We start from the raw sequence: 25641 nt of genomic DNA, 5'->3' as shown, positions 1-25641 counted from the left end.
TCAGATCGATCAGTTTTGGTGGCACCTCGCGAAGACCAAGAATCCTCCAGAGGGCATCCCGATTCACTGAATCGAACGCTTTACAGAGATCAACATAGGCTCCAGCCCCTCATAGCAAGCAGCCCCTGCCGAAACTCTCGTCTGCGTTCGGTGAGGACACGAAGGGCAAGGATACGGTCAATCGTTGACCTCTTTGGTGTAAAGCCTGACTGCTCTGGACGCTGGTGATCAAGCAGATGGTGGCGAACCCTATCAAGAATTATCCGAGCAAAGACCTTGCCCGGCACTGAGAGCAGCGTCACCCCTCGGTAGTTGTTGCAGTCTTGGCGATCACCCTTCCCTTTCCAGAGAGGGACAACAAGGCCCCTCTTCCAGTCAGTTGGGATGATGCCTGTGTTCCAGGCAGAGCACAAAACTGCATGCAACGACACGAGTGCAGCATTTCCACCAGCCTTGAGAAGTTCAGCATGGATGCCACAGATCCCTGGAGCTTTGCCCCATTTCAACCGGTTCACTGCAGCATGTGTTTCCACAAGCGAAGGTGGACCACAGTTGATTCGAGGGTCAGCAACAGGGATTGTAACACCCTTGACGTCCAACTCGACAGCTGGGGGATCAGCCTGGTACAACCGCTCAAAGTAACCGGCCCAGCGGACCTTCACTTCAGATTCCTCTGTCAAGAGCCTACCACTCTCTGCTCGAACTGCAGTGCTCCGAGGGATGAGCTTGGATGAACGCAATGCGCGAATTCCCCTGTAAGCGGGACGAGAATCACCTGTCCACAGGTGATGCTCTACCCCCTCACAGATTCCTCGCACATAGGCCTCCTTGTCCACCCTCAGTGCACATCCAGTTTTACGCCTCAGCTCCCTGAACAGCTCAGCTCTGCCATTCAGCCTGGCCCTGCGACTCTGGTCAATGGTATCCAGTGTCCCTTGAGAGACAAAATTCTTCTTTGCCCTGCGGTGAGCTCCAAGATATCCACCGGCAAAATCAAGGACGGTGGTCTTGAAGGCACTCCACAACTCTTCAGGACCCCCCAAAGCACCCAGACCCCCCAAGTGTCCACTCAGCCTGTTCGCAAACTCCTCAGCTACTCTCTCATCCCTGAGCTTGCCAACATCCAGCCAAGGCTGAGATGGTACCATTCTCCAGGATTTAAGGTGCAGCTTTAGAGTTGCTACAACAAGCCTGTGGTCAGTATTGAGGAACTGAGCACTCCGGTAGACCCTGCAGTTCTGGATCATCCTCCAACGACCGTCAATGAGGACATGGTCAATCTCCTTTGCCACACCGCCAGCGTTGGAATACCAAGTCCAGCGATGAGCTTGTGGGCGCTGAAACCATGAACCAGCCACCCTAAGTCCATGACTTCTTGCAAAGTCAAGGAACTTTGTGCTATTCTGGTTCATAGTTCCTGACCCATGGGGACCAACACATGTCTCATAACCATCCCTATCAGTTCCAGTCGATGCATTGAAATCCCCCAAGACTAGAAGTGTATCTCGTCTGGGGCACTGATCAACCACAGACTCGAGCATGGCGTAGAATGTATCCTTCACGGTGAGATCACTCGCCTCAGTCGGAGCATAAACAGAGACCAGGGAAATGACACCTAAGGAGTGACGAATCCTTAATCTCATAATACGCTCGTTGACCAGTGTTACCTCAATTATCATTGGGGTCAGCTTATTGGACACAGCTCCAGCAACTCCTTGGGTATGGTAATCATCAGAGCGACCAGACCTATAGTAGGTGTAACCACCCACCATTATCTCGCCGCAATCCGGTCTCTGAACCTCAGAGAGAGCTGCAATCCCGATGTCCAAACGCTTGAGCTCAGATGATAACAGAGACAGGTGATCATCTTCTGTTAGGGATAGGACATTCCAGGCACCCACCCGAAGGGACCGCCTCAGGTTAACCCAAGGAGACCGCCGTCTGGTGGACGACACCTCAGCACCACTCCGACACACTCTCCCGCAATCTGACCCAGGGATGTTACCCCGTGGTTTCCCTCCTATCATCAAAGATTGGGGACCCCGAAGGCTTTGCCCCAATCCTGTCATCCGGTGAGCTGCCCTGCGAAGGGAGGCTGCACAGGAGGTACTCCCACGGAGTGGGTTTTCATATTTTTTTGCGTTTTTGCATTTTGCGGAATGAAGGGTTTTTCGGTGGCCAGAGTGCAAATCCTGCCACCACCTCCTCATAAAAAGTAACCCAACTGCAGGAGGACGTCCGCAGACACAGTTGGGCACTAGATGTGGATGGCCGTTGGCTCACAAGGAGCTCCTCCGCCCTTTGACAGGTTTTGTTTTTAATCCTGCTGGGTGTCCATATCCAAACACCCTCCTCACCAGAAAACCTGGTGGGGGAGACGGTTTAGTCGCCGACAACACGACCATGGAACAGGTTAGTACAGGTTTACATGGTACCTGTAGCAGGTCACAGATCGAACCTGACCTGACATGTGTAAGGGGGTAAGAAGACAATGGATTGTCAATGGGTATGTGGGGCCGCAGTTGGATACAAGAAGTAGACGATGAACAAACGAGAAAAAGGGAAATAAGAGGAGTGGAGAAACACAGTAACCTATACATAAGAGGGTTGGGTTTATTTTGGTACAGTTCATGGAATGATCAGGGTTAGGGATTAGGGATCAGGGTTAGGTATTCACAGTGGAGTCAGTGAATGGTTTTAAAATTGAGTTGGCTAGATATCCTTTAGTCGTGGGTATGTGACATAGGTCACCTTCATTCCTGGATTTCTGACTTACTCCACTCACGCAGTCAATGTGTTGACCTAAATGGAACCTTCTCCTCCCCCTCTTCCACTGGAGGCTTGAGTTACTCAAGCCAGTGTTTTGGAGCTCATTCTTAATTGGTCCTCATGTACAGGATGTATGATAAATCAGCACTCAATTTTAAATTGTTTTCACAGCTTTATTTATGAACCGATTTTAATGAAACAAATGTAAACAAGTACCGGTACATTCAAAGTACACTGCCCCCATGCCAAATAAATAAAAAGCAATCATCCAGCGTGCGACATCGCCGAGGTGCCTTTGGCGCCCAGCAATACCGCCTTGCAGCACATGAAGTCGGAATTGGGAGGGAGCGGTGTACAATATTTTCTTGATTAATTGATTAATTGCATTATTAAAAGAATCAATAAATTAATCAATTAAAAAAATCAAATATTAATCAAAAAATCAGAAATACCCTTTCAAGCTAAATCAATTGTTCACTGGTGTGTCCAAATATCAGCTTCCGAGCTCAAAAGGTGCCTGAGATATTGCCAGGATGAGAAAGAAAATACATAAGTAATTCATAAATCGATAATAATTATGTAATTAATCAATTAATCGACGAATAAAAACTTTTTTCGTCAAAGCACATCTTCACTTTTGTCCCCAAATTTCAACTTCTTAGCTCAAGGGAAGGCTTAGATATCGCCCAGAAAGCAAGAAAGAAAATAATTGATCAATTAATTGATTAATCAACAAATCAAAATACTCTTTATAGCGAAATCACTTGGTCACTGTCCTTTCCAAATATCAGCTTCCTCACTCAAAAGGTGCCTGAGATATTGTCAGGATGAGAAATAAAAGAAGTAATTAATCAATGAATTGTTGAATCAAAATATTAAAAAAAAACTTTCGTTTTTGCCAAAGCACATGTTCACTTTTGTCCCCAAATTTCAGCTTCCTACATCAAAGGATGGCTGAGATATCGCCGAGACAAATAAACAAACAAGAAATCAAACAAACAAACGAAGTGAAAACTGAGTACTCCCTTCCTTATGCACCCGGCGATGGCGTCATTCATTGCCTGGATATGGAATTGGGAAGTAGCGGTGTACAATGATCATGCCCAATAGCATGAAAATGAAAAACCTTGAAGAACTGGAGGAGAGAATAACCAGTGCTCTCACCAACATTCCTCAAAACATGTTGAGATCAGCAATATCGAATGTGTTGGCAGCACAAGAGGAGATGTGGAGGTTTAAATAGTTGTGCAATGAACCTCACTGGACACCCTTTAATTTACAGTTAGTTTCATTAAAATTGGTTCATAAATATAACTGCAACAACAATTTAAAATTGGGTATTGACATCATACACCCTGTATATAAATGACCTCTGCATTGCTCAAGCAAATCATCTCTTCCTTTTTGTAGGTCAGGTATTGGAGCATGCGCCAAAGCAGCACACCGCTGCGTTCATTTTCTGCCGGGACTCGAGGGGCCTCTGTCTGGCCATCCCTCAGGCAGATGCCTGGCCCATCCCCATCTCCTTGAGATGTCGATCAACCTGCTACAACCACGAGGAACGTGGTCGGCCCATTGGCCTCCTCCACTCACGAAGCTTCCTCGCTGAGAGAATCTGGTGAGCACAATCAGCATCAGGAAAACGACCAAAATGTCCATACAGCCACAGCTGATGTGCATGGACTATGCAGGTAAGAAATCATATTGGAGTCTCTCCCAGTAAGTGCTTGTTGGACACATAGTCCAACCAGCGATAGCAAAGGATTCTCCGAAGAAACCTGGAACCAAAGGAATTGAGTCTCCGTCTTAGATCCCTGGTCAGCGTCTATGTCTCATATCCGTAGAGCAAGACTGGAAGCACCAAGGACCTGAAGACTCGGACTTTCATCCTCCCGCACAAGTACCGACAGCGCCACACTCCATGGTCCAGTGAATCCCTGACTCCCCAGGCCCGACCCAGACGTCTATTGACCTCTGCCTCACAGCCAGCAGAGACATGAATATCACTGCCAAGGTAAGTGAATCTCTCCGTGACCTCAACATCCTCACCACAAACAGCTACATACAAGATAGCAGCATCCAAGATGTCACTGAAAGCCTTGATCTTAGTTTTGACCCAGGAAACCCATATTCCCAGCAGCTCTGACTCCAACGTCAACAACTCGGGGGGCCCCTAAGGGATATCCAGAGTCTCTGCAAAGATGACTGCATGATCTATGAAATCAAGGTCAGAGATCTTGACATTCCAAAACGATGCACCACAGCTTGATCTCTCCGACATCCTCCCTAAAATCCAGTCCATACAGGTGCTGAAAAGTGTGGGGGCAAGTCCATTCCCCTGATGAACTCCATTAACAACTGGAAATATGTCGGTGATGGTATCACTCATCTCACAGCACTCTCAGTACCAGAGTAAAGTTCAGACATCACATTGATCAGTTTTGCTGGCACTCCAACAAGACCAAGAATCCTCAGGAGGGCATCCCGATTCACTGGATCGAATGCTTTGCAGAGATCAACATAGGCTGCAAGCAGCCCCTTCCAAAACTCTCATCTGCGGTTGGTGAGGACCCAAAGCGCAAGGATACGGTCAATTGTTGACCTCTGGTGTGAAGCCTAACTGCTCTGGGTGCTGGTGGTCAAGCAGATGGTGGCGAACCCTATCAAGAATTGTACGAGCAGCACCTTTACGGGCATTGAGAGCAGCGTCACCCCTCGGTAGTTGTCGCAGTCCTGGCGATCACCCTTCTGTTTCTCGAGAGGGACAACAAGGCCCCTCTTCATCAGTTGTGATGATGCCTGTGTTCCAGGCAGAGCACAGAACTGCATGCAATGGCATGAGTACAGCATTTCTACCAGCCTGGAGAAGTTCAGCATGGATGCCACAAATCCCTGGAGCTTCACCCCATTTCAACCGGTTCACCACAGCCTGTGTTTCCACAAAAGAAGGTGTTTCACAGTTGCTTGGAGAGTCAGCAATGGGATAGTAACACCCCTGACATCCAACTCAACAACTGGTGGATCAGCCTGGTACAGCCGCTCAAAGTAACCTCCCCAGTGGGCCTTCACTTCAGACTCCTCTGTCAAGAGCCCACCACTCTCTACTCTAACTGCAGTACACCGAGGGATGGGCCTGGAGGAACGCAATGCACAAATTCCCCTGTAAGCAGGATGAGAATCACTTGACCACAGGTGGTGCTTTACCCCCTCACCGATTCCTCGTACATAGGCCTCCTTGTCCACCCTCAGTGCACATACAAATCCTGGTGTTGGCTTAGTGGTTAGGGTGGTGGCTTGGGATCCTAGGGTCCTGAGTTCAAGCCCCGTTGGCCGCTGAATTAATACACTAGGAGGTGACTCAGCCTGTCATCCTTCCAAGGTCGGCAAAATTAGTACCAGTGTACTGGTAAGGGGGGCACTGCATCAGCGACATAGCCGTGTCCCAACCAATGATGCAACCAGCAGCCACAGGCTGCACTCGATAGAGAGAGAGTGCACATTCAGTTTTACGCCTCAACCCCCTGAACAGCTCAGCTCTGCCATTCAGCCTGGCCCTATGAATCTGGTCAATGGTATCCAGTGTCTCTTAAGAGACAAAATTCTTCTTTGCCCAATGGTGAGTTCCAAGGTATCCACCAGCAACATCAAGGACGGTGGTCTTCAATGCACTCCACAACTCTTCAGGATTCCCCAAAGCACCCAGTCCCCCCAAATCCCCATTCAGCCTCTTCGCAACCTCCTCAGCTACCCTCTCATTCTGAGCTTGTCAACATCCAGCCATGGCTGGGATGGTCCCATTCTCCTGGATTTAAGCTGCAACTTCAGAGTTGCTACCACAAGCCTCTCATTGGTATATTGATGAACTGTGCATTCCGGTATATTCTGCAGTTCTGGATCATCCTCCAGCGACCATCAACAAGCACATGGTCAATCTCCTTTGGCACACCACCAGCATTGGAATACCAAGTTCAGTGATGAGCCTGTGGGTGCCGAATCCATGAACCAGCCACCCTAAGTCCATGACTTCTTGCAAAGTCAAGGAACTTAGTGCTATTCTGGTGCACAATTCCAGACCCATGGGGACCAACACATGTCTCATAACCATACCTATCAGATCCAGTCGATGCATTGAAATCTCCCAAGACCAGAAGAGTATCTCGTCTGGGGCACTGATCAACCACTGACTCGAGCGTGGCATAGAATGCGTCCTTCACGGTGAGATAATTCGCCTCAGTCGGAGCATATTCATAGGCCAGGGAAACGATACCCAAGGATTTGGTTTTTGTAGACAACTCCACTTTATATCATGCACAACCCCCACCAGCCTTTTGGCTTGGCAGACAGCAGCTGCAGCTCCCTATGCTGATCTGGAAATTATTAGACTCCAGTCTGATAAATGGAACATGTCCTTCAATCCTGAAAAAATCACTCACCCAATCACTCTGGATTTATTGTCAAACTAACCCACCTTTCTATTTTCAGACCATCATTTTTGAGAAGCGCGATCACACTTGCGCTCCATCTCACTACTTATTATAAGTTTGTGTGCGCAACGGATCACTCTCCTCGAATCACGATGGATTGTCACGGAAATCGAGGCAGAATTCAGCCAAATCGCTCAAATTTCATGGAATCTACTAAACAGGAGTCAACCGGTAAACGTCACAATGTGTGGCAAGTTGGAGGTGATGAAAAATTGGTTGGTAGGAATCGAAAGCAGGTTTTTATTGTATTTATTAGACATGATCGGAACTTGGAGAAGTGACTGCACGCGGAATCCTTGCATGAGGAAAAGCTCATCATATCACACAGCCATTTGATCAGAGTGAAACTGCACCTTGAATGTCATTACATGTCTCTCAGTCTGTGTCAATCTTTGCAAGTGCAATGGCAGCGAAACTTAAACAAGGAAACTCGGCACAAGAGGCGGCCATTCAGCCCATTATACCTATGCCTAAACATTGCATTTTTAAAATTGATTGTACTTTCCATCCAATACCTGTTTTGATGATACGAAGACTTGTCTGACTGGGGGTCTTCAGAAGCAAAATGGACCAAACCCGTGAATCTTCCTATCCATCATGCTGCCCAAAGCACGCCAAATATCACTGAATTTGAGGTACTCTCAAGAACTCGGTCCCAGAAATACATATACATAAACTTGTATTCTCGATCTTTGTGAGAACTTGGCCACAGATTCGTGTGCATTTGCATTTTCACTCTGAAAATCTTGGAACAGTCTCATCTGAACTCTGGAAGTGAAGAAATATGATTAATATTAATATTCCTCATTACTGTAATCACACTCCTATCACTCTCCCACCAAACTTAAGGAGTACAATCTGTTGCTCTCCTAAGCTTTTCAAATTTGCTGGTCTGTATTTGGTCATCCACTGGAAGAGGTTCAGTCTCTTGAACTTTTAGGCCTCACCATCAGCCATGACCTTTCCTGGGACATCCACACAGCAAAACTTGCCTCCAAAACCAGCCACAGACTAGGCATCCTCCAACAATCCAAGTCTTTCCTTTGAAAATCACATCTGCTCACAGTGTGCAAGGCCTTTATTTGGTAGCTCAATGGAGTGTGCTCCAGCATCACATCTGCTCTCCTGCATTTTCTGGCACATAGAGCTCTCAATATTATTGGAATCTCTGCTGATGAGGCTAAAGCACAGGGTCTGTTGCTCTCACATCACAGGCACGTCGGTGGTCTCTCTTTTCTCCCCTCCATTCTCTGATATTGCTCCCTCTGCTCTCTCAGTCCTCCAACTCTCCCAATCTACTCCAGGATGCGTGCATTCTTCCAGTAACCCCCTTCTGGTTAAACTCAAAATCCAGGCTGAATGAACATCTCAACTCTTCTATTCCTCACTTCCCACATCGATGGAAGCACATTCCAGAGTCTGTTCTGTCTCACTCTTCCCTCCACCGCTTCAAGTAGGCACTGCACCACCATCTCTTGTCATCCCCAATTCTGAAGCCTGATCTTTGTTACCCATTCACCTTAATTTCTAGTTGCAGTGTTTCTTCCCCTCCTCCCTCTCTTTTCCTGTTCATTCATTCCCTTGTTTTTGTGACACTGTCAGCTCTACCTTGTTCTTTCGTGAGCTTCACTCCACCAAATCAAAAATGTGCACATTGCAATTGTTGCATCGAGACATTTTTCGACAAAGCTTAACTTGTTTCATTGTAAATGCATCTTAGAACCCTGCGAAAGGACTGGGTGCTTACTCTCCTGATATTACATCATTATTGGTTTGTGTTCCACTGTGATTTCATGCCCAAATTTGGATGTTTGCTGCAGAATGCTCAGTTCACCTTTAATTTTTTGGGGCTTGAGTGCACCTGACGCCGTGACATTAACTGAAAAGCAGGACTTCCTTGCCGCCTCAATTTCACTTCAAACTCCGTGTAACAAGGATCACATAACTCAAGGATATTGGGACTGCACGCAAGAGATTTGCTTTCGATGCAGCAATCAGTGCTAAATGGATGAATTGGAAGGGAATTGATTAGAAGGGGCCTGAAGTCACAGCTTCAAATGAGGAGCTGTCAATCACTCTTTACACTGCTCCCTTTTGAATTGGTTGAAGATTATTTGAATTGCACAGCTTGGACAAATGGAAGAATTCCTCCAGTGCTCTTCACATCCCACACACTTCAGTTGTGAACAGCTCTCACCTTATTTTTATTATCAGTGTTTATTGTTTTGTTGTTTTTTTTTTTGCCTTTACATATCCTACTCTCTCTCACTGAAAAGTTATTGGCTGCGGAGACCCTGGCATTCCAAGCCACGGACTGCGGACTGGAGATGTTTTCACATTCGGACACACTGTGTCTTACTCATGTATTCCTGGTTATTATACGGAGCATGGAGTGATGGTGAGGCGTACCTGCAACTCAGATGAACAATGGAGTGGGCATCTTCCCCTGTGCAAAGGTACAATTTCGATTTTAAACAATCACAGATCATGTGACTGTCTAAAGACTGCCTGCAGCTGCTAAATTCAGTTATGAATGACTTATTTTCCTTTACAGCCATAATACTTGCTTTGTCATCTTCTGACCAAATAAGTTCTCTCGAATTGTAAGGCTTTGTTTTATGCCCATTTTATTTCCAACCCCTTAAAGGGTCTGATTATCTCACTGGGTAACACTGTATCCAAGTCATAATATAACTTAATCCATGCATTAATAAGTCAAAAGCAGCATCTTTTACAATTCATAACATGTATGCTTTTGAAATATAAATAAACTTAGCTTTTTGTAATGCATAGAAGATCCTAAAACCTTGATTGAGAATTACATAAATGATTGCAGTGTGTATGTCACAGCATTTTCACAGAAGTTTGTTTTACGACTGTGTTTGGCAGCGATCCATTGCCCACCTCCCACCGCCATCTCGCACGGGCACATCAAGGGTACAGGCTTGTCATGGGGTTCCTCGATCAGCTACTCGTGCTCAGCTGGCTACGAGCTTTCATTCCCTGTGGAGCTGAGATGCGAAGGGAATGGAACCTGGATAGGAAGTGTGCCACAGTGCTTACGTAATAATTTCCTTCTCACCTGCATCATCCTCATTTCATGTTATTCTTCTTGTCATTGTCATCAACATTCCTCCAATCATTTATCCACATTGGTGCAAATATTGTCATTAATACCACCAACAGCATTTAAATAATTATTGTTATTGTTCAAATTTATTTCATGATTTGCATTGAGACAAAGCTTTAGACCCAAAGGGGGTTACACTGTCATCCTCGGTTGCTTGTTCATTATTCTATGCCTCCAGGTGCCATGGGGGAAACTCCTCTTCCTGGTTTGTTAGTGACAGTAATGTGCAAATTTGTGATAAAAGTGCTTGCGGTAGCCTTCTTTGTGGAGTCAAAGTGGGCCACAGTATGTAAAACAATTGGCTGCATATTTTAAGCTCAAAAGGGTGTTCATTTAGCATTTTCTGATCGCAATAGCTATTGTTCAGATCTGTTTTTCACCTTTGATGTAATACAGTTATTTAATACCTGGTGTTGGCGCAGTGGTTAGGGCAGCGGCTTGGGACCCAAAAGGTCCTGAGTTCAAGCCCCGTTGGACCACTGAATTAATATACACCAGGAGGTTTACTCAGCCTGTCATCCTGCCGAGGTCGGCGAAATGAGTACCAGTGTACTGGGCCCGGTGTATGCCCGGTTAGAATAGGTGTACCATATCCCTGTGTGTAGTATGAGGTGACCAGGGTTGCGTCAGGAAGGGCATCCGGCGTAAAAAAAAACCTATGCCAAATCATTATGCGGACAATAAAACGGATTTCCATACCGGATCGGTCGAGGCCCGAGTTACCAACGACCGCCACCGGTACCGTTGGTCAGCAGGGTACCGGTGGAAATTGTGCTACTGCTGGGCGAAGGGGGAGAAGGAGATGGGGAAGGCAGGTCCAGAGGCAGTGGGAGAGGGGGAAGGGTAGAAGTGTGGAGGTGAGAGTTGGAACTCTGAATGTTGGGACGATGACTGGCAAAGGGCGAGAGTTGGCTGATATGATGGAGAGAAGAAAGGTGGACATACTGTGTGTACAAGAGACGAAGTGGATGGGGAGTAAGGCGAGGAGTATTGGAGGTGGTTTCAAACTGTTCTACCATGGTGTGGATGGGAGGAGAAATGGTGTCGGGGTAATCCTGAAGGAGGATTATGTCAAGAGGGTATTGGAGGTGAGGAGAGTGTCTGACCGAGTGATGAGTGTGAAGTTGGAAATTGAAGGGTGATGATGAATGTCATCAGTGCATATGCCCCGCATATGGGGTGTGAGATGGAGTATAAAGAAGATTTCTGGAGTGAGTTAGATGAAGTGGTGGAGAGTGTATCCAAGGATGAAAGAGTGGTGGTTGGAGCAGATTTCAATGGACATGTTGGGGAAGGGAATAAAGAGGATGAGGAGGTGATGGGGAGGTACGGTCTCAACAAGAGAAATGTGGAAGGGCAAATGGTGGTAGATTTTGCAAAAAGAATGGAAATGGCAGTGGTAAATACATATTTCAAGAAGAAGGAGGAACACAGGGTGACGTACAAGAGTCAAGGAAAGTGCACACAGGTGGATTACATCTTAAGCAGGAGATGCAACCTGAAAGAGATTAGACTGTAAGGTGGTGGCAGGGGAGAGTGTAGCTCGACAGCATCGATTGGTGGTCTGTAGGATGATTCTGGAGATGAGGTTGAGGAAGAGAGTGAGGGCTGAACCAAGGACCAGATGGTGGAAGCTGAAGGAGGAAGACTGTTGCGTGGAATTTAGGGAGGAGGTGAGACAGGTGTTGGATGGTGGTAAAGATGGGTGGGATGATTGGGCAACGACAGCAGAAGTTGTGAGGGAGATAGCTCGGAAGGTACTTGGTGTGACATCTGGACAGAGGAAGAAAGATAAGGAGACTTGATGGTGGAACGAGGATCTACAGGAAAGTATAAGGAAGAAGAGGTTGGCGAAAAATAATTGGGATAGCCAGAGAGATGAGAAAGTAGGCAGGAGTACAAGGAGTGGCGGCGAAAGGCAAAAAGAGAGGTGGCAAAGGCCAAGGAAAAGGCATATGGCGAGCTATATGAGAAGTTGGATACAAAAGAAGGGGAAAAGGATTTATACCGATTGGCAAGACAGAGGGACCGACCTGGGAAGGATGTGCTGCAGGTTAGGGTGATAAAGGACGCAAATGGGAATGTGCTGATGAGCGAGGAGAGTGTATTGAGAAGGTGGATGGAGTACTTTGAGGAGCTGATGAATGAAGAAAATGAGAGAGAGAAGGTTGGAAGAGGTGGAGATAGTGAATCTGGAAGTGGGGTGGATCAGTAAGGATGAAGTGAGGACTGCTATGAAGAAGATGAAAAGTGGAAAGGTGGGTGGCCCAGATGGTATACCAGTGGAGGCATGGAAGTGTTTAGGAGAAATGGCAGTGGGGTTGTTAACCAGATTGTTTAATAAAGTCTTGGAAAGTGAGAGGATGCCGGAGGAGTGGAGATTAAGTGTACTGGTTCCGATTTTCAAGAACAAGGGTGATGTGCAGAGCTGTGGAAATTACAGAGGGATAAAGTTGTTAAGCCACACCAGGAAGTTGTGGGAAAGAGTAGTGGAAGGAGGAGGAGAGGTGATGATTTGTGAGCAGCAATATGGGTTTATGCCAGAAAAGAGCACCACTGAAGCGATGTTTGCTTTGAGAATGTTGATGGAGAAGTATAGGGAAGGCCAGAAGGAGTTACATTGTGTGTTTGTGGATTTGGAGAAAGCTTATGATAGGGTGCCAAGAGAGGAGTTGTGGTATTGTATGAGGAAGTCGGGAGTGGTGGGGAAGTATGTGAGGATCGTGCAGGATATGTATGAGGACAGTGTGAAAGCGGTGAGGTGTGCGGTAGGAATGACGGACCGGTTTAAGGTAAAAGTGGGATTGCACCAAGGATCGACTCTGAGCCCTTTCCTGTTTGCAATGGTGATGGACAGGTTGACGGACGAGATCAGACTGGAGTCTCCATGGACTATAATTTTCGCGGATGACATCATGATCTGTAGGGAGAGTAGGGAGCAGGCTGAAGCGAGCCTCGAGAGGTGGAGGTACGCACTGGAGAGAAGGGGAATGATAGTCAGTAGGAGAAAGATGGAGTACATGTGCGTAAATGAGAGGGAGGGTGGTGGTATGGTGCGGTTGCAAGGAGTTGAGGTGGGGAAGGTGGATGGGTTTAAATACTTGGGATCAACTGTCCAAAGTCACAGAGAGTGTGGGAGAGAAGTGAAAAAGAGAGTGCAAGCAGGATGGAGTGGGTGGAGAAGAGTTGCAGGAGTGATTTGTGATAGAAGGGTAGCTGCAAGAGTGAAGGGGAAAGTATATAAGACGGTAGTGAGACCAGCTATGTTGTATGGTTTGGAGGCGGTGGCGCTGACAAAAAGACAGGAAGTGGAGCTGGAGGTGGCAGAGTTAAAGATGCTGCGATTCTTGTTGGGAGTGACGAGGATGGATAAGATAAGGAATGATTATATGAGAGGGACAGCGCAGGTAGGACGGTTTGGTGAAAAAGTGAGAGATGCGAGATTGAGATGGTTTGGACATGTGCACAGGAGGGAAGCAGAGTATATCGGGAGAAGGATGCTGAGGATGGAGCCGCCAGGTAGGAGAAGAGGTTCATGGATGCGGTGAGGGCGGACATGCGGGTGGTTGGAGTGTCAATGGAAGATGTGGAGGATAGAGCGAAATGGAGATGGATGATCCGCTGTGGCGACCCCTAACAGGAGCAGCCGAAAGAAGAAGAAGAAGAAGAAGATGTAATACAGTTATTTTGATTGATACTCGTATCAGCAGTCGTACTCTCTTCGAGACCATTTCTCTTATCATTGTTATACATTTATAATGATAATTACTATATTTAGTTATGTGTGGGTGAGAAGGGCTGAAAAAACATCAGTGGGGGTCCCAATGTTAAGATGGTATGGGGAACAGATGGAGGGGACTGGCTGGTATTTTCCAGTGTATAACCCGCACTTTTTTATCGGCAAAAAGGTAAAAGTTGGGGGTGTGCTAAATACACGGGAAAAGAAAAAAAATCAGTCTAAAAAATGATCAATGCTGAATTTCAATTATACTCCAAATGACCACTTTTGTAGCAGTCGAAGATGCTGTTAAGCTCAATTCCGCCGTTTAATATTTGAAAATCGGTTCAAGTTAAGAGTTTGTACAGCGTTTGATTAACCGTGTACAGAAATTAATTCAACAAATAAAACGGAGACACCCGGAGTTTAGGTGTGTGGTGTGCATGGAGACTCACGACAATGAAAACGCCATTAAACACCAAAGAAGATGCACACCTGGTCTCACATCAAAAGAAGAATGAATTATTCACAATAGCTCGAGTCTAAAAATGGAGCACCTACTTCCAATAAGCTTGCGTGGCAAGCCTCCCTCGTATATCGTGTCCAAGAGGAAAGACACTGCCCGAAGACGAGGTTCCAGCCTGACGTCATTGTTCGTGTGCAGCAGAAGGGGTGGATAGACGAGGGACTTGTAGTGGTGACTATCTTTTTACATGCATCATTTTCTCAATGAACAGGCACAATTATCCACCAAGCTTGTTCCTTACAGGCTGACGCTATGCCAGAAAATGCTGGATTGTGGGGCATGGTTTAAAACTAGGAACAACCAATCAACCCAGAGTACTTTTCTATGTGAGGGCAGGAAATGGATTTCAGAGGAAGAAGCATCTCCTCACGAGAGCGAGGAGCCACGTGGGATGGTGAAGCTTTAAGAAGTACCAGTGCTGCTCAGTTCTTTTGGCTTCCTTTGGTTCTCTTCGGTTTCCTTTGTTTCTATCAGTGGTTCCTTACTTGCTTCCCGCGCATTACTCGTGTTGACCAGACGACCTATCTTACTTCGCACGCCTTTGAATCCGACCCAAGTTTCAAGGAACAATAGTTGCATCTCGGTGGAATCACCGCAGACGAACTTTCCTATTTCCCGGACTTGGTATTTTCATCAGTTGAAAAATCAACATTTCGTGACGTGTTTCCCGCCGGGATTTTCGACCTGGATTCCAAGGAGCATTGGTCACATGCATCTTGATTTAGCTTTTACCATAACCCCCGTCGCTACATTGGCTGAGCATTATGTTGATTGGGAGACTGACTGCCGCGTTCATCGGGAGGATGAGAAAGGTCGATCTTCTGATGATCTGCGGCTGGATCGTCAAGGTATGGGAGGAGATATCGTCGGACATCATCAAGCGAGCATTTCTGAAATGCTGCATCTCCAACAACATGGACCGCACAGAGGACAACATTTGGGAGGAGGAGACTGCAAATGATGGTGACTTGCTCTATCCTGACTGTAACAAGGAGTTACGTGCCGTCTTCAACGAGGAAAGCATTGATGAGGATTTCCTCGGGTTGAGCTGAAGAGCTTCATCAAATCCAAACAGCCCATTTCAGGGCCACAAATCCAAAAGAAATATGTATTATAGCAGTATGAATCTCTTTTCTTCCTTTTTCTAGAAACAAACAAAAAATCCTCTGTGATATTAAAAAACTAAGAAAGAAAAACATAAACTTCTTGTCCTCCCCTCTCTCTTGCTCTCTCTTCAGCTTCTTGAAAATGAGAATAGGACTCTCAGACGAAATCGAGCGAACATGGGAGTAAGCATGTTGATACCTCTGTAACTTTGTTCCGTACAGAGTTAATGTGCAAACGTATTTAGATCTAGATCAGAAAATAAAATTATCAATACATTCATTTATTTTGAGGGTGAAAAACAAGGGTGCGGTTAATACACGGCCACGGTTTATACATCGGAAAATAAGGTGCATTCCGATTCTTCGAGACGTCAAATTCTAGAAAATGACATTCAAAAGTCACAAACACAGTTTAAAGCTCAAAGGACACTCAGTAGAGCACATACATCCGCCACGTAATGCCTGATCCACGAGAACATATCTGTCCCAATACATTTTTGAAATATCATGCTATACAGGACTATATCGGTTTTGGCCCAATCTCTCAATGGTGAAGAATCACTTTAAAAATTAAATAATTATCGTATCCAGATCTGGATTCAGATCTTCACCAAAATCGAATCAATTCGTCTTTGTCATACACCCAGCCTGTGCAGCACGTTTCGGCCGAATCCGTGCACAACTTTTTGAGATTACGTGCTATATAAAGGTTTAGCCCTCTCTCTCTCAACGGTAAAGCATCACTTAAATTCTAGTAGCCGGATCCAGATCTTCAGCAAAATCTAATCAGTTCATCCTTGCTACACACCCAACCTGCCCACCAAATTTCATCTGATTCCGTCCACAACTTTTTGAGATATCCTGCACACAAACAGATAAACAGACAGATAGAGAGGGGTGAAAACATAACCTCCTTCCACCTATGGTGGTGGAGGTAATAAATAAATCAAACTAAATGGAATTGGAATGGAAAACGTTTCCGGTGACAGCTCAGGTGGCGTGATTATATGCTTGTAATTGTGTTGGTTTTGAAAATCCTTTTAAACATTGTGTGTCTAATTTGTGTGACCAACGCATTCAAGACTGTTGACAAATCGTAATGTAATGATGATTATAATGTTTGAGTTTCTGCAGTTTTTCACATGTTCACTTTATCAGCCATGTCGAGTTTTTTTGTTGTTGTTGTTTGTATGCATAGTCGAGGCTTGTGGAAGAGCTAGAATTAGTACAATGAATGGATCAGGACACAACAGGGCAGAAGGAAGAGTTGAGAGAGGGGGGAAACGCCAACAGCAGAGTTGAAGGCCAAGATAGAGGCAGACTTGGACAAACAATAGGTGTGGGGAGGAATGAGGTGCAGGAGAGGATGTATAGGTTGGACAAAATGGATACAGAAGGAAACTCCAAGGAAGGAAAACTGCAAGTATGGAAGGAGGATGGATGGGGGTGTTGGGGGCGGGGTGGGGTGGGGGTAACGATGGTAAAAAAAAAAAAAATCATGGTTTTGGATTGGGAACTATCCAAGATGATTGTGAACAGCTGTCTTGAAGACCTGGAAGGAAGAATGACATTGAAGAGAATGTGGAAATTTGTTTCACAGGTGGGGGAAAAGAGGACCAAATAAGTGGAGGTGAGCAGTGATCCTGGATTTAGGTAGTTTCACCAGAAGGGGGTGATGGTGGTCCGTGTGTGTCGCTGCAGAAACCTAGAGTGGACAAAGCATGGAAAGAGCAGAGGATGCAAGACCAGAAAGGAGGCGATGGAAGACAGAGAGACCACTGACCTGTCTGAAATGGCGTCATGATAGACCCATAGACTCAAATTCATCATGGAAGATTCCAATAATCTTGAAAGCCTTGGTTTCCACAGCGTCAAGCTGAGCAACATGTGAGGCAGGGGAGCCTCCCCAAAGGGGAGAGCAGTACTCCATCAAGCTGGGGATGAAGGCCTTGTAGGTTGAGAGGGGTTCATGTGTGCCAAGGTAGGAATTTGTACGATGGAGGATGCCCAGTCAGCAGCTGGCTTTGGAGGCCAACTTTGAAATGTGGTTACCCTAAGAAAGATGATGGCTGATCATGAGTTCCAGGAGTTTGAATGACTGAACTTCCTCAAGAGGATTGTTAAGAAAGTAGATTAGTTGGGGGGGAGAGGGGCTTGCCAGACAGTCCTTTCGGAGAGAGATAGTGAGAGTGAGATATTTGTCAGGATTTAAAGATACATTTCAAGTGTTTGACCATTTTGTGATTTTTGTCAATGTCTGAAGAGAGAGAAGAGGTTGCAGCCTGCCTCTCTGAAGGATGAAGGATCTCACAGCAGAGTTTGGAGTCAGCAGCAAATAAATGAAGAGGACTTTTCAGAGAGATCATTGATGAAGATCAGGATCAGGAATCAGGAAAAGATCAGGATCACGATGAAGACTGGGCCCAGAACACTACCATGGGGGGCACTCCAGCCTTGACAGGGAGAGGAGATAAAAGGATTCCGTTGAGAGCCGCACATTGGCAATGAGAGTTGAGGATGTCGGAAGCCATGTGTGGAGTTAGCCTTGGATGCCACAGGCAGAGAGTTTGGAGAGTAAGGCAGAATGCCAGATCAGGTCAGGTCAGGTATGGGAGCATGTGCCGGAGCAGCGCGTCACTGCGTCCACCACTTTCCAGCAGTACTCCAGGGGCCTCCATCTGGCCATTCCCCAGGCAGATTCCTGGTCCCCTCCCTCCCCCCATCTACTTGAGATGCCGATCAACCTGCTGCAACCACGAGGTACCTGGTTGGTCCGTTGCCTTCCTCAACTCACGAAGCTCCTTCTCTGAGATAATCTGGTAAGCAGGATCAGCATCAGGAAAACGAGTCACATGGTCACACAGCTACACCTGATGCTCACAGACTATACAGGTAACAAATCTCATCTGAATCTCTCTCAGCAACCATTCATTGGACACAAAGTCTGATCAGTGATAGCCAAGGATTCTCTGAAGAGACCTGGTACCAAAGGAGTTAAGTCTCCATCCCAGATCCATGATCAAAGTCGAAGTTTCACATCCATAGAGCAAGACTGGAAACACCAAGGAATTAGACTTGAACTTCAGTCCTCCTGCATAGGTACCAACAGTGCCACATCCCATGATCCAGTGAATCCATGATTCCCCAGGCCAGACCCAGATATCTATTGACCTCTGGCTTACAGCCAGCAGGGAGATGAATATCATTGCCAAGGCAAGTGAATCTCTCCGTGACCTCAACATCCTCACCACAAACAGGTACAGACAAGATAGCAGCATCCAAGATGTCATTGAAAGCATGGATCTGTTTTGATCCAGGAAACCTGTAATCCCAGTGGCTCCGACTCCTCATTTCGTGCCTCGAGGGCCCCCATAAGGATATCTAGCATCTCTGTAAAGATGACTGAATCATCTGTGAAATCAAGGTCAGAGAACTTGACATTCCCAAACGATGTACCACAACTTGATATCTCTGATGATCTCCGACATCCTCCCCAGAATCCAGTCCATACAAGTGCTGAAAGATGTGGATGCCAGCACATACCCCTGATGACCTCCAGTCTCTCTCTATCGAGTGCAGCCTGTGGCTGCTGGTTGCATCATTGGTTGGGACGAGGCTATGCCGCTGATGCAGTGTCCCCCTTACCAGTACACCGGTACTCATTTTGCCGACCTCGGAAGGATGACAGGCTGAGTCAACCTCCTGGTGTATTAATTCAGCGGCCAACGGGGCTTGAACTGGGGACCCGAGAATCCCAAGCCGCCACCCTAACCACTAAACCAACACCAGGCTTGACCTCCAGTAACATCTGGAAATAAGTCGGAGATGGAACCACCACTCCTCACAGCGCTCTCAGTACCAGAGAATAGTTCAGAAATTAAATTGATCAGTTTTGTTGGCACCCCATGAAGACCAAGAATCCTCAAGAGGGCATCCCGATTCACTGAATCGAACGCTTTGCAGAGCTCAACATTGGCCGTGAGCAGCTCTTGCTAAAACTCTCATCTGCATTCGGTGAGAGAGGTAAATACAGTGCCTTCAGAAAGTATTCACTCCCCTCGTCTTTTCACATTTTGTTGTGTTACAGCATCAACCCATCACAACAAAGTGAAAACATGGTTTTTGAAATTTTTACAAATAACTGTAATTAAAAATGAAAAGCTGAAATGTCTTGCGTCAATAAGTCTTCAACGCCCTGAGTAAATACTTTGTACAAGCGCCTTTAGCAGCAAATGCAGCTTCGAGTCCTCATGGGTATGTCTGTATCAGCATTGCACGTCTGGATTTGGGGAGTTTCCCCCATTCATCCGTGCATATTTACTCAAGCTCTATCAAGTGAGATGGGGAGAGTCGGTGAACAGCAATCTTCAAGTCTTTCCACAGATTCTCAACGGGATTGAAGTCTGGGCTTTGGCTGGGCCACTCAAAGGCTTTCACGTTCTTGGTCTGAAGCCATTCCTGTGTTGCTTTGGATGTATGTTTGAGGTCATTGTCCTGCTGGAATGTAAATCTTTGCTGCAGTCTAAGGTCCCCTGCAGTTGGAAACAGGTTCTCCTCAAGGATTTGCCTTTATTTTGGGTCCATTAATTGTTGCCTCTGTTCTTACAAGTCTCTCAGTCCCTGCTGCTAAAAGGCATCACCATGGTATGATGCTGCCACCACCATGCTTTACGGTATGGATGGTGTTAGATGGGTGATGAGCTGTGCTTGGTTTCCGACAGTCATACTGCTTTGCGTTCAGGCCAAAGATTTCAAATTTCGTCTCATCAAACCACAGAATCTTTTGCCTCATGCTCTCAGAGTCTTTCACGTGCCTTTTTGCAAATTCCATGCGTGCTGTCATGTGCCTTTTTCTCAGGAGTGGCTTCCGTCTGGCCACTCTCCCAAAAAGCCTAGATTTGTGAAGTGCTGCAGAGACGGTTGGCCTTCAACCGTGTTAGGAACCGTTAGTGTTAAAAGTGTTAGGAACCGTTGGTTCCTAACAGCCTAGGAACTCTCTAGTTCCGTGAGAGTGGTCATTGGGTTTTTGTTCACCTCCCTGACCAAGGTCCTTCTTGCCCGTTTGGTCAGATGGCCAGCTTTATGAAGAGTCTGGGTAGCTCTATATTCTTTCCATTTTCTAATGATGGAGCTCACTGTGTTCTTGGGAACTTTCAACACTATAAATTGTTTGATACCCTTCCCAGATCTATTCCTCCTCACAATTCTATCTCTGAGATCTACAGACAGTTCCATGGACTTCATGGTGGAGTTTCTGCTCTGATATACACTGTCAACTGTGGGACCTTATATAGAAAGGTTCTGTCTCTTTCTCAATCAATTGAATTGGACACAGGTGGACTCCAATAAAGTTGTAGAGACATCGCAAGGATGATCAAAGCAAATCGGATGCACCTGAGGTCAATTTGGAATGTCACAGCAAAGGGGTTGAATACTTGACACAGGATGTTTCAGCTTCTCATTTTTAATTAATTTGTAAAAAAATTCTAAAAACACGTTTTTGCTTTGTCATTATGCGATATTTTGTGCAGATTGGTGACAAAATTTTTTTAATCTAATCCATTTTAACTTCAGGCGATAACACAAAATGTGACAAAAGTCGAGGGCTGTGAATACTTTCTGAAGGCAATGCAGCACGTACAGAGAGTAGATGAAGCATGGAAAGGTCACCTTGGAAATGCATTGGCAGCAGAAACAGGAGATAGGTTCAAATTGGAATTACATCAGTACCAAGGAATGGAAGGAATGGAGACAGAGGGGTTGGCAGGACTTGTAGGTAGCTGGAGTATATGCATGGGTGATTGTGTATGTCTGTGTTGAGTGTGATTTTTATGATAGGGTCTTGTCAAGGGTTATTGTGTGGTTGATGTTTTGTGTTCACCTTGTATTCTTCACGCCAAAACCACCTTCACCCACTCCCTATCCACCCCCCCTCCCCCTCCAAAAAAGGTTTTATTTTCATTTTAACACCCTAGTGATATTCCTGGACTTTCCCCATTTTCCTCATCTCCACACCTCATCCGTTTGAGTTGTTAGCTTGATGTATTTTGTGATCTGGTGTTGGTGTTGGTGTTGGTGGAATGCAGGCATGATGGACTAAATCTGAAAGGCATCCTCCTGCGTCAACTTTCCTCTTTTAATCCTTGTTATATCTTCGTGGCAAGTTTACCACAAGCCTGGCGCCCCAGGTGGTCGCCTGGGTCACCTTCCCCTAAATCCAGCCCTGATCAGATGAACCAATTGGAGCAAAGGAAGAGCAGTAGACAAATTTGTGAAAGTTAGTCATCACCAAGTCCAGAATGGAGGATTTGCCATTGGGAGAAATCCAGGTGGGAAAGTTCACAGATTGAGTCCCATGGAGTCAGAGTCATCCTTTGCTGAAGTGCCCTGGCTGGTGAGAGAGGTGCCAATACCCAGCCAATTAGCACAGTGACAGTTAAAATCACCACATATGAGGAAGAGGAGAGGATGTGGTATAATGTTGAGAAAGTCAAAGCAAGATACCCAGGAAGAAGAAAACAAAACGAGAAACATGGAGACAAATAATTTTCAGACTTTCTATCCAAGGATAGGCCTTCTCAGACCTTGACAAAATATGAAACAAAATTAAATGAATAGCAAAAACAACAAACAAATTAACATGAAATTTTGCATGGGATACAGCATCAACACTAAGACAATACGGTACACAATGACATAAATCACGACAAATACAGTTAGAAGACCTGTCTTAGTGGTGGAAATGAGATCAGATTTTCACGACACACGTAAACCTCCAAACTGGAGTTCTTCACAAAGAAAGGAAAATAAACTCTCCATTCCATCTGTATTCCTTTTTGTTATGTAAAAAAAAAATCAAGATTTGTGATATTAACCAACTTATTAAAGAGGAAGTGGAGTCGGGAAGAAAAAAACCGAGTGTTAAAAAATTCTACTTGTCTGTTTTATTACCGGACTAATGTTTACTTCCATTTGCTGCAGTGTTTTTGTTTTTTTCGAACACTGTTTGGCCTCAGGTGATGCTGAAAATGGAATCCTTGGCTGCTGGGCCTTTTGTAGACAACGTTGAGGGTGGGATGGGCGAGTGGGGGGGGGGGTGGAGAATTAATTTGGCTGTATTCCAAAATATATCTTTCCATTTTATTTGTTTTCCTCTCCAAACACAAATCCCTCATTACTTCATGAATTTGTAGAATGGGCCAATGTCTATTTTGGATCTCCTCGGGCAAGAGTTGAGAAAGCATAAGTTTACCGCCATGAGAAACAAGGTGACGCTGATATATCAGGCATTACACTTGTTCAGAGCGAAGAAGTTTAACCTTTGATGTATCCTCCCCCTAAAAGCCAAAGGAATATAGTTACAATGTGAGCCTCTTGACTTCTGACATTTGTTTACATCTTCTTTCCATTTATAATCCACCATTGACCTGTATTTCACCCTTTTGCTCCATTGAATGGTAATGGCCAAAACGTTAGTTTCACCCTGCTTCTCAGGTCAGTGAAATGGCATTCTCAACTGTTGTTGGGTAATATCCATTCGTGTCTTGTCTACCAATGCAGTTTGTCACTCGTGTTTACCAAAAGTAGCATTCCCTGTTTTCCAATTCTCTATTTCTCAAGATGACAACAGGGGGCTTGACTTTCTTCAACTGTTGATTCGCCCTCTACCAAAGAACATATTCGATGTAAATAATTTCAGGATCTATCTCTTTCTCTCCCCCTCTCTTTTCCTCTCTTTCTCTTTTCCTCCCCCTCTCCTCTTTTTATTTTCTCTCGCTCTCTCTTTTTCATTCTCCATATGTGTCTCTCTCTCTCTCTCTCTCTCTCTCTCTCTCTCTCTCTCTCTCTCTCTCTCTCTCTCTCTCTCTCTCTCTCTCTCTCTCTCTCTCTCTCTCTCTCTCTCTCTCTCTCTCTCTCTCTCTCTCTCTCTCTCTCTCTCTCTCTCTCTCTCTCTCTCTCTCTCTCTCTCTCTCTCTCTCTCTCTCTCTCTCTCTCTCTCTCTCTCTCTCTCTCTCTCTCTCTCTCTCTCTCTCTCTCTGTCTCGCATTCCTGCTCACTCCTCCCCCCTCTCTCTTCTTTTAAGTAATTCTTCACTCCATACCCCGTTATTGTTCTCCAGTTTTGAACTACACCTTTGTATTTAAGATGCATAGTCCCCTTCCCCATTTTGTACAGGGTGGGACAGAGAAACATGAGATTTTAAAAACTGATTTTCTGGGTACCGGTACCGTGGGAAAACTACGTCACCCTACTACGTCACCCTACTACATCATCCTGTTACGTCACCCTACATCCTCTTGTCCACATCATACCATTTATAGTATACCATCAAAAAATTGTCGGAATTTATTTGGAGATGCTACGCCATGTCATGGGAAACATGTATGGAAGATGAGAGGAATGTCTATGTAGAGATGGAGGCCACCTCGAGGATGTGATGTTCAATAAATAAATGGCTTCCTATGTACTTTAAGATGGCATATTTGTAATTTGGCAAATACAAAATGTTGATTTAATTACTGAGTTTTTAAAATCTCCCGTTTCTCTGCCCCACCCTCTATTTACTATGCATCTCCTCTTTCACAGCGGTGTTTTGTGGAGATCCAGGATTCCCAACTGGTGGAAGCAGAGATGGAATAAACTTCATCTTCAAATCTCGTGTGTCCTTCCGTTGTAGCCCACCATTGGTCCTGGCAGGCTCTGCAGTTAGCACATGTCAGTCCAATGGAATGTGGAGCACCTCCCTGCCTTACTGTGTCGGTACGATCACTTGGATAGTGTTGCCAGAATTTTTTTTAATTTGTTATCGAACTGCAAAGGACAAATCGGATCACAATTGCTCTAACCACTGCCAATCCTGCAAACACCCTTGATTAAACCGAGAGCCACTTATATTATAGCTCTTTAAAACACCTGCAAGCCTCACCAAAGACTGGACAAGATGGTACCTTCCCTCTTGTAATGGAGCCGCTCTCGTGAAGCGCTGAGTGATGAGTGGTTCTTTTCCGACCACCTTGACCAGTTTTGGAAATAATGGCATTTGTAGTGTGATGAGAGCAGCACCTCTTGACACCATTGTGGTTAATGGAATTGCTTTAGCTGTGCAGCAAGCCTCTGTTTTCCTCTTGGATTTTATGATTCTGCTTTCCTTTGGGACCTGAGAATTTCAAATTTGTGTGTTGTGGAGGTTATAAGGAAACCGAAAGTTTTAGTGCAGATTGAGGTTATATTGGAAACACCATACCCTTGGTTGTCATTCCCAGGAGCTAAAAAATGCACTTTATTTCTTCCTCCCAATTCCTCACCTTGCACGTCTCTGTACTTGCCTCGACTTCACCATGCTCTTACGATATATTTCCAATCTATTACTAACTTGCTTTTTTCTCTCTCTTTATTCATTCACGATATAGTTTATCATTTATCTTGACACCGATTGATTGTCATGGTAACTTGTGTCGATCGAGCCAGATTCTTTGGATGGATCTAATTTTTCCCCACTGATTGGAATTGCTCTGTACTTATTGTGTCGATCTAAGCTGTTTTGACAATATGCAGATCTAGTTCAGTGACCTACACTTTGTGATTTCAGATACAGCTCATGGCTCATTTATTTTTCCTCAGACCCCCAGCAGAGTGTTTGCCTTGATCCAGGCACTCCAAAATTTGGGGAGCAAAACGTCTCATCTGGTTATGAGGTATGGAAACCATTTCTGAAGACACAGAGTTATGTATCATGTAAGAACTTTGTGGCTATCAAACTAAATTCAAGCAGTTCATGCACCTTCAGGTTTAAATGCCAACCAGGTGTGCCCCTCCACGGGTGGAAAATTGTGTGGTTATCCATATGGCAGTGATCCACACACTCACCATCCCACACATCAAAATGACCCAAATATGGAAGAACCTCT

At 45.4% G+C, this 25641-nt stretch overlaps 1 protein-coding gene across 38 annotated transcripts in view; it reads left to right on the top strand.

The window, feature by feature from the left end:
* LOC147020161 (CUB and sushi domain-containing protein 3-like) overlaps nucleotides 1–25641 on the top strand; it is a 1491173-nt gene that overhangs the window by 1423807 nt on the left and 41725 nt on the right. For 37 of the 38 annotated variants that reach the window (XR_015061662.1, XM_085895237.1, XM_085895221.1 and 34 more), the window contains 4 exons: nucleotides 9530–9709; nucleotides 10143–10316; nucleotides 24320–24493; nucleotides 25355–25428. Coding sequence is in view for 37 of the 38 variants with exons in the window: in XM_085895237.1 (XP_085751363.1) it covers nucleotides 9530–9709; nucleotides 10143–10316; nucleotides 24320–24493; nucleotides 25355–25428 (602 nt within the window). In the remaining variant the exon portion in view is untranslated. The remainder of the gene's footprint in view (nucleotides 1–9529; nucleotides 9710–10142; nucleotides 10317–24319; nucleotides 24494–25354; nucleotides 25429–25641) is intronic. The other variant, XM_085895206.1, reaches the window with a different exon arrangement.

Source organism: Eptatretus burgeri, chromosome 9 (genome assembly GCF_056783735.1).
Source record: "Eptatretus burgeri isolate ZD-2024b chromosome 9, Ebu_testis_v1, whole genome shotgun sequence".
Taxonomy (NCBI): Eukaryota; Metazoa; Chordata; class Myxini; order Myxiniformes; family Myxinidae; genus Eptatretus; species Eptatretus burgeri.
This window is presented reverse-complemented; position numbering and strand designations above follow the sequence as displayed.